Genomic DNA, 10,226 nt, shown 5'->3' with positions numbered 1-10,226 from the left:
ATCCATCAAATTCCTTTTTGTACATTTTCCTTTTTTTCTCATGGATACTAACTTTAATTCAACATTTATATACATTCTATATAATTTGCAATGTAACATATTAGCATTGATATCAATGTGTTAACTAATGTCCTATTACTTTTGGAAACATATTTTCAAACCAATCAGTTAATTTACAGAATTTTTCTGTTCAACCAGATGAGATCAAATGGCCAATATTTTGTATAGCCATCATATTGCTTTGTATCACAGTAAGTTCTGTGCACAATAATACACAGTGTCTTCAGCCTGTAAATTTCAAAGTTTATCAAAGTGTAGTTTTTGATTAAAAACCTGGGCATGCAACTTGGACATTCCTTGATGCCTGTCTTAAATACATAAATTAATTAATTAAAAATAACTGTGTGATTACATTGAGACTTGTGGAAGAAGAACTGGGGTAAATTTAAAGAAAAATATTTTCCATGTTTGGTTTGTCAAGTGTTGGAGGTTTTGGTACAGCCTTATAGCTCATTTTAACATTGTGGGTGTCGAGCACAGTAATACACAGCTGTGTCTCCAGGCTGCATGTTTTGCCCTCGCAGGGTGATTGTGTTACTGGAGGTGTCTCTGGAGACGCTGAACTTGTTCTTCAGGGAGTCTTTATGTGCTGTGCTACCACCACCCCAGATAATATTGATCCACTCCAGAGCTTTTCCTGATGGCTGTCGAATCCAAGCTGTGCCATAGCTAGTAACTGAATAGGAGACTTTACAGTTGATGGTCAAGCTTTGACCAGGCTGGATATTCAGAGAAACTGGCTGGTTGAGCTGCTCCATGTGGACATCTAGAAAAACAAAACACAAAACACAGATGAGATCAAGCACTCAACATGACGACCATGACAAACCTTTAAGTTTCACACCTGACAGCTGTTGGTGACACATTTCAAAACAATTGTTTACATTACTAAGTAGATTCTGTTTAAAGTTCATGTGGATTTCCACACTTACAGCAGACAGCTATTAGTAGCAGCAGAACTAGATGCTCCAATGTTCGGCTCATGGTGTGTGATGGAGTGGACCTCATGCACGCTGTACATTTATACCTTCTCTCCTCACAGTAGGGTGGAGTGTGTTGTTAGTTTGCATACATATTGCCTACGCATATTTGTGCACTAAGAACAATTCCAGTCAGTTTCTCATACCAAGGAGTAATATCTAGGATTATGTACAGGACTTATAAGAGTTATTGCACTAATTTGAAATATCCCTCCACAGTATGAAACCAGTCGTGTTGACATATTGTATTATCATCAATACAGTACTGTACAGATCACTTTCATCTGCTACAAGCACTCAACTCCAGAGTTAATACCTTTAATGTGAGAGGAAACACTGCCCCTATATGTGTCATTTTTCTTCAGTCACAATCATGTCTGTCAATGACATCTGGTCTTGTAAATGTCTCTATTGTGTGTAAAATCTACATTACCCAACCATTCCATTCCTTTCCCTGCATGACACTGTGTGTAGATTAAAAGTCTGAATATTTGTGCTGACTGTGGAATAATTAGCCCATGTTTTTGTACTGGTCTGCCATTAGTTTGTACAACAGTGATATCGGGCACAGTAATACACAGCTGTGTCTCCAGCCTGTAGATTCTGGGCCTGTAGAGTCACAGTGCTGCTGGAGGTGTCTCTGGAGATGCTGAACTTGTTTTTCAGTTGATCACTGTAATATGTGCTCCCATCGAAACATATATATCCAATCCACTCCGGTGCTTTTCCTGCAGGCTGCCGTATCCATGATGTACAACAACAGCTACTTGTCAGGTCATACCCAGCAACTTTGCAGGTGAGACTAAAACTCTGGCCAGGCTGTGTCATCATGGAACTCGGCTGAGTGAGTACCACATCACTCCTCACACCTGTAAGAGACACATGTAGAAACATAAACACTCAGAATGCAGATCACTAAAATAGTTCCTAATGACTTTTAGGACTCACTGGAGGCTGCCAACAGCATAAGCAGAGCTGCAGGGATCATGGTTTGTGTAGCTGAACTGATGGAGGCTGTTCCTCTGTACTAATAGTGGCTGAGACACATAGCCATGCTTTATATGAGGAGGAGGGTGTGGACAGTTTGCATATGGTAACTGCTGAGGAGATACCCTGATAGAATCAGAGATACATTGACAGTAATTGTATATTTGCCAACACAGATCATGTTCTGGCATGTTACTGTCAGTGCGTTTATGTTTGTTGGAAATATTTTTTGTCATTTTTATGTTTGTTTTGATTTGTCCTATTTCTGCTTTATCAAAATCATTCAAATTTGGCTTCTTTAGGTAGTGGCAAAGATTACTCAGGAGAAATCACATGTATATAATTATATTATCATATTTAGCCAGCCTTAAAAACTATGCTGTACATTCCCTCTTCACCAGCCTCCTTTTTCACAGTAACTCTGGTTGGATCTTTGTTGTGAGGGTGAACAATGTGGTCTCTACACACTGACAACTTCCGCAAATTAAAGATAGGGTATAAGACAAAATGATAATATAGTAACTGCAAATGGTTTTCACCAAGTAGTGGTAAGAACTCAGAATATAGTGGTAAGAGCTCAGTGTAATTTATGAAACATGTATCCTCTGCAGAGGGTGGAAAAGTCCTCAAAGATGAAATACTTACGCTATCCACGTTTTAGACCTAACAGGCTGGACCAGCAGCCCATCCCTTAAGGGCTTTTTTAATATGATGACTATTCATTCCACAACATCTTATTCAGAAGCCTAAAGCACTTGAACAGAAGCTGTTCTCATAGACTGGCATGGATAGACTCTCCATAATATGCAGCCCCTGCCTCCTTCATGGTAGCACAACGTTTATGAGGGGGTTTCAGTATCTTCTAACACTCTTAAAAGACAATGCAGTGATTTGTTTTTGGATGACATCACAAAATGATAGGAAATGATAACTGATATCAACTGATATTGTGGGCAAGGTGGAGCAGCAGTTTTGCTACCTGACAAACAACAACAATACATAAACACAACATCATTTATGTATGACTTTTTTCAGGAATGTAATGTCCTTAAGGTGAATAAGTAAACACTTAGATTTAGATAATATATGAACACTTAGTTTAATGCTGGGTATGTGGTGTAATGAGCAGCAGAGTTTTTGTTCAGCCTTGGAGCCTCTTCTGCCACTGTGACTCTCTGGCACAGTAATACACAGCTGTGTCTTCAGTCTTCAGGCTGTTCATCTGCAGATATGCCTGGTTAATACTGTCATCTCTAGAGATTGTGAAACGACCCTGAATAGCCTGAGAGTGGTAGCTAGTTGAGCCGCTCTGGATTGCGATCCATTCCAATCCTTTCCCGGGGGCCTGTCTAATCCAAGCTATCCAGTAGCTACTGAATGTGTACCCAGAGGCTGTGCAGGTCAGTTTGTGAGATCCTCCAGGACTGATGACCACTGGTTCAGATTCAGTCAGTGTCTGACCATGTCCACCTGAAAAACAAAAAAACATAAACTAAGATTAAAAAGAGTAAATATAGTGCATTAACAACTTCTATAAATTGTGAGAAATGTGCTCCCAACCTGTTAAGCAGGCAGCCAGGAGGGTTGATACAACTATAAATGTCATGTCTAACAGGAGTGTGTGACAGTGTGTGTCATATCTGAAGATATAGGCTGGGGAGTCAGAGTTTTGCATAAGCTCCTCCTGACATGGAAGACCGATTAAAATGCCTACTGGACATGTTGTACTCAAAGAGTGACCATTACGGTGATAGTCATTTTGGTCTGAATGTACAGTATGTACAGTACACTCTTGTAAGGATCCTAATTCCCAGGCTGATGATAATCCTTTCAATCATATGTGGACTTTGATCAGCTACTAAGTGTGGGCCTATTGTGGGCCTACTGTCACATGCTTGTCACATGTTCACAGGAACAGTTAATTAGGAATGGGAAATGTAATCAAATGTATACCTTGTCATGTATTGATTGATTCCCTCTCACTACAACAATGGTCTGTCTCATCAACAACTCACCATGTGATCCCTATCTATCACAAACTAGGTAGCCTATTTAAGGGAAGTTCACACATTATTCTAGGAGCCTTTCTGTAGCCAGAACTCCCGCACCACTTTGGTGTGTAGCCATCATCCTCTGAGCTGGGTATGTTCATTTTCTGATTGTTTCGTATGATATCCTAATCATCTTAACATTATTCATTTAGATGTACTTAAATGTTTGGATGAGTAACTTGTACCTGACAAATAAATTGTTATGTTCTGATCCGCATAGCTTTTCTTTATTGACCAGAGTAGCAGTCTAGGTAACAGTGTTAGCATAATGAATAGCTAGGACTGGTTATCGCCGCTGTAGAAACTAAATCAACTGAGAGATGGCAAGCTAGATGAACTGACCAAGTATTATACAGTGGTGGGCAGTTTGCAAGCGATGGTCTAGATTGGTCGTGGAAACCTAGCGCAGCCTGACCCTCTGGAGCATAGGAATTTGCTAGACTGTTTAACACGCTGGTGAGTGTCGCAATACAGATCAGCATGTAGGCCTAGTGCCTCTGACCTTCTTTCAGACTAGTAGGCCTACATATTATGTTGAGGAACCGCCTGAATTAATCGGCAGGTGGAGGCATCCTATAGCATTATTCCTAGATTAGAGCGAATGTAATAAGAAAACGAGTCAGGCATTCTCAGAAACAGCCTGTATTGTGGGTACCCACTGTGGATAGCAATGTTACATTGAACCGAAACCTTTCTAATATTGAGCGGAGTCAGATTTATTAGGTTTAACAGGGGTTTATAATCAATTGTCATATTCCCAACAGCGCGCAGAAACCACGATTTCCTTCGACCACTTCCAGTTCCCTCATTGGTCCTGAAAAGTGTCCAGTATATGGATGTCTGCTTTAGTTGACAGCACGGTAACTAGATTTCAAACAGTCAAGTTAAAGAACTGGTGTCCGTTAATGTTTGTGCAAATAGGCAGTTTCATGTGTGACCGTGGGTAGCGAGCACAGTAATACCCAGCTGTGTCCCTAGGCTGCAGGTTTTGCCCTTGCAAGGTGATTGTGTTACTGGATGTGTCTCTGGAGACGCTGAACTTGTTCTTCAGTGAGTCTTTATGGTCTGTGCTACAATCATACCAGATAACATTGATCCACTCCAGAGCATTCCCTGATGGCTGTCGAATCCAAGCTGTGTGATCGCTAGTAACTGAATAGGAGACTTTACAGTTGATGGTCAAGCTTTGACCTGGCTGGATGACCAGTGAATCTGGCTGAGTGAGCTCAACTGAATGAACACCTGAGAAAACACAAACAAGCTGTTACTCTCATGACAGTTCAAAAACACACATATACCGGTACACACACACAGGCGTGCATTCACACACACACACACACAATACATGTGACATGGTGCCATGTGGATTCAATGTACATCCATTGAAAATGAGAAACTCACTGGATGCAGCAGCCAGCAGTAGTACCACAGATAACATAGACATGGTTTGTGTTTAAGGTGATAATCTCATAGAAGCTTCTTCTATATATCGTTCCTGTTGGACGCTGAACATTTATAGAGGCCACACCACAACGCTCCTCAAACAGGAAGTGATGAGAAATGGATTTACATTTTTACACAAAAGGTTCAATAAATGCCATGTTAACCACTATTTCCTAATAACTAGATGTACCGCAGAGAGGTACAAAATATGACCGCTGCCCAGTCCAGCACATTTTTTCCACAAAAATAAATCACGCTGAAAGGCCTATATGATTCTAACTGTCTCACTAAATTGCATTATCCACACTCAATTCTCACTGGGATCTGCTAGACAACAAGAACCAAAACATGATTAGTTCATAGATTTCACATGTAAAATTCATTTTATACAACCCCACCTCCATCTTGCCTGTTCATAATTCTGAGAAATTCTTGATTGTTTGTTTGTGTTTATATTATGTGTGTGTGTGTGTGTGTGTGTGTGTGTGTGTGTGCGTGTGTGTGTGTCTCATGTGATGTGCCTGTGCATGCAAGCCGCATTTGTGCCTGTGAGTATGTGTCACTGTGATTACTGTGAATGTGTGTGTGTGTGTGTATCTGTTTGTGCACATGTGTGCACATGAAATGGGTTAACATGACCCCTGGAGGCAAACATACGGAAAAAAATGGTCATTCTAGGCCCTACAGTTCTCAAGATATTCACAGAGAACTGTGTCTGCCCTACCCTCCTTTCGGGGGGTCCAGTCCAGCGGGGCCTACAGATCAAAACGAAAAATGACGGTTCCATGCTATCCATGTGGGGGTACATGCCCACCAAGTTTTGTGTACCCCGGTCTTTCAGTGTCCCGGGAATCCTTGTTGGTGTACGTCACTAAATGTACACATAAATTATTTTATTGTAAGGCCCCCATGAATGAAAGTACACAAAACTTGGCATGCATTCGGAGGGTGTCATAATGATCCTACACTTTTAATTTCGTGCAGTTTTGACCTTGTCAGCCAGAGATATTGTGATGAAAACACCTAATTTTTTGCTTTTTAATTTTTAACTAGGTGGCGCTATACATGAAATAAGTGGTAATGGGATGGGTTGACATGCCCCCTTAAGACCAACATACATAAAAAAAGGTGGACCTCCTAGGCCCCACGGTTCTCGAGATATTCACAGAAAACTTTCTCCGCCACCTACAGGCCAGTTGGTGTATAGTAACATAAATTAATTTATTGTGTGGCCCCCATGAACGGAATTCCACAAAACTTGGCGTGCATACAGAGGGTGTCATAATGATCCTACGCTTCCAATTTCGTGCAGTTTTGACTATGTTAGGTCACAGATACCTTCAATTACAACACCTCATTTTTACTTTTTGTGTTTAACTAGGTTGCGCTATACATGAAATGAGTGGTTATGGAATGGGTTGACATGGCCCCTTGAGATCAACATACAAAAAAAAATGGTCCTCCTAAACCCTACGGTTTTCGAGATATTCACAGAAAACTGTGTCTGCCCTACCCTCCTTTCGGGGGGTCCAGTCCAGCGGGGGGGCTACAGATCAAAACGAAAAACGATGCTTCGCTGCGCGGCGGTCATAATAAGTCACGCTTGTCAAATTGTGTTCATTTCCTACTTTGTTCCTTTTTTGTGTGTTTGTAATTGAGTGTGTGCAGTGTGTGTGGTTGTTTTTGTGTATATGTGTTTTGTGTGTGTGTGTGTGCATGTATGTGTGTGTGCATGTGTAGTGTGTGTGTGTTTACATGTCTTTGTGTGTGTGTGTGTGTGTGTTTTTATGTGTGTGTGCATGTGTGTGTGTCTTTATGTATGTGTACATAAATAAATCAAATCAGGGAACCACTTACTCTTTGCGATAAGTGCCATGGGATCTTTAACAACCATAGTGAGTCAGGACCTCAATTTAACATTCATGCAAAGGAAAACATCTCCTGCAGTACAACGTGCCTGTCACTACAATAGGACATTGGGATTGATATTTGTTTGGTGGCTTTTGGCCACAGGGAAGAGTGCCACCTACTGGCCAGCCACCAACACCACTTCCAGCAGGGACCACAGTACTCTTCCAAGGAGGTTTCTTATCCAAGTACTAACTAAGCCTGCTTAGCTTCAGTATTTCAGCAAAGTCAGGGTATCTGCTGGTCTGGCTGCTGGCTAAAAACAAAAGGTGAAAGGCATATATGATTCTAACTGTCTCACTGAATTGCATTATGCACACTCAATTCTCACTGGTATCTGCTAGACCAGTGGTTCTCAAATGGGGGTACGCTTAGCCCTGGGGGTATGTGAAGGCACTCCAGGGGGTACGTGACATTTTAAAATATACATATATTTAAAAAGTAGAAACCATGCAAAAATACTTTTAAAACAATTATTTAATAATATTTCAGGAAAATAAAAGTTCATAAAATGAATTTTATATTTCAGTAGGCTATTCAATTTCATTATCCTAAAAACCCAGAGTCCCCCCATACCAGGGTGGTTTTAAGTCTGTTTTAAGTCTTTTTTTTTAAACTAAAAATACTTTGCGCTGGTTAGGGGGTACTTGGCTGAAAAAATATTTCACAAGGGGGTACATCACTGAAAAAAGGTTAAGAACCACTGTGCTAGACAACAAGTACCAAAACATGATTAGTTCATAGATTTCACATGTAAAATACATTTTATATAACCCCACCACCATCTTGCCTGTTCATAATTCTGAGAAATTCTTGAATTGTGTGCATGTATGTGTTTATGTTGTGTGTGTGTGTGTCATACGTATGACTAGTGTGAATGTATGTGTGAGTGTGAATATCTGTTTATGCATATGTGTGCATATGAAATGGGTTAACATGACCCCTGGAGGCAAACATGCACAAAAAATTGGTCATCCTATAGGCCCTACGGTTCTCAAGATATTCACAGAAAACTGTTGGTTTACGGTCACTAAATGTACACATACATTAATTTATTGTAAGGCCCCCCATGAACGAAAGTCCACGAAACTTGGCATGCATTCAGAGGGTGTCATAATGATCCTACAATTTCAATGTCGTGCTGAAATTATTCAGATTCCAGCTGTTTCTGTCGCTTTGATGTATTAAGTCAACTGCGATTCAAAATGAATTCTTCTGAACCATGCTTTGCAATTCATCATATGAACCAGTTGTTTTCTGTTTGTGGAACAAATATTTTACATAAGGATGTGTTAACTTCTGAATGATGTATGGAGAAAAGAAACCAGACTCAAACAGTTGCAGTGTAGTTGTAATCTATATTTCTATATATCACTATGTACTTATTCCTTCATTTGTGTTGATAGTGAAGAGGTGATCTGATCTTTGATCATGACTTGAAGAAACATTATGTACAGAGTCGAGTACAGTGACAGCCACACCAGCAGGCTTTATATCAGGGAGGAACCACAGGGGAGATACATATATCAGTGTCAGTCAGGTATGATTTTCCCCTCTCCTTTTACACTTTTTCAGACTACTGTCTATTCGTCTTAAACTTTGCATATTTTTTAAGACTGACAAATAGATAAATACGTCCTCTATTTTTGCCACTGATGATTGTCATGACCAATTCATTCACTAGCACAACAAGTTTATATTGCAATGCCTGAAATACAATTTTCAGGTTTTTTTCTGTTGAGTCCAAACTGAGACAGAGTTCTATTGTTGGCTTATTATGGGTAATATTTTGATAGATATCCTAAGATGTGTAGTGACTTAATGTCTAATGGACAGAAGTAGATGAGATTAGACTGCCCTCTGTTGATGGAAAAAGAAACAACATGAAGTTTGTTCAACTGTTCAAATTCAGGTGTGAATGTTTCAGTCAGTCACACTCAGTCCGTTGTTTTTGTGCAGCTCTGCAGTCTCATGTGTGACTGTGGGTCTCGAGCACAGTAATACACAGCTGTGTCCTCAGCTTTCAGGCTGTTCACTTGTAGGTTCAGTTTGTCTGAGTTTTTGGTGATGGAGAACTGGCCCTGGAGAGACTGGGCAAATGTTGTGCCAGTGCCTGTATCAATATATCCGATCCACTCCAGCCCCTTTCCTGGTTTCTGACGGATCCAGTGCATCCAGTAGCTGCTCATAGAAAATCCAGACACAGTGCAGGACAGAGTGACCGAGTCTCCAGGTCTCTTCACCACTGGACCAGATGAGGTCAGAGACTGACCATAAACAACTTCAGAAAGAGAAAAATATGATTGAGTAAACAAATACCAAATATATTTGCCAAAAACAAAGACTTTATTAAATAAAATCTGCTTACCACTCAAACTGGCTGCAATCAAGATTACCCACATCATTGTTATCTGTTGTGTTGTGAAGTCAGTATCTGTCAGTAGAACGGGTGGTCAAATGTTATATCACCACAGAGAAATGCGTTTTGCATAATTCCCCCGGTCTCCTTCCTCATTCTTCCTCGGTAGGAAGATGCATGTATGACGTGTGTGTGTGTGTGTGTGTGTGTGTGTGTGTTTGTGTGTGTGTGTGTGAGTCAAATGCACATTAAAACAAAGCGGATACGCATAGCAGGCCAAAACGATTAAGAGAGAGTAAGCAGAGTGGGGCGTGGCCTACTGGTTAGCGCTTCGAACTTGGAACCGGAGGGTTGCCGGTTCGAACCCTGACCAGGCAAGGCTGAAGTGCCCTTGAGCAAGGCACCTAACCCCTCACTGCTCCCCGAGCGCCGCTGTTG

The 10,226-nt window shown here is 40.8% G+C and overlaps 3 gene segments (V, D, J or C); all 3 read right to left on the bottom strand.

Annotated features, from left to right (window-relative positions):
- Positions 1-515: 515 nt before the first annotated feature.
- Positions 516-1,068, bottom strand: LOC125295616. The segment is given in 2 exon segments: positions 516-826; positions 993-1,068. Coding segments are annotated over 2 exon segments (387 nt in total).
- Positions 1,069-1,580: 512 nt separating this feature from the next.
- LOC125295615 lies at positions 1,581-2,028 on the bottom strand. The segment is given in 2 exon segments: positions 1,581-1,909; positions 1,989-2,028. Coding segments are annotated over 2 exon segments (369 nt in total).
- Positions 2,029-9,366: 7,338 nt separating this feature from the next.
- Positions 9,367-9,881, bottom strand: LOC125295614. The segment is given in 2 exon segments: positions 9,367-9,710; positions 9,798-9,881. Coding segments are annotated over 2 exon segments (381 nt in total).
- Between the last annotated feature and the right edge of the window lie 345 nt (positions 9,882-10,226).

Source organism: Alosa alosa, chromosome 6 (assembly GCF_017589495.1).
Source record: "Alosa alosa isolate M-15738 ecotype Scorff River chromosome 6, AALO_Geno_1.1, whole genome shotgun sequence".
Lineage (NCBI taxonomy): Eukaryota > Metazoa > Chordata > Actinopteri > Clupeiformes > Clupeidae > Alosa > Alosa alosa.
This window is presented reverse-complemented; position numbering and strand designations above follow the sequence as displayed.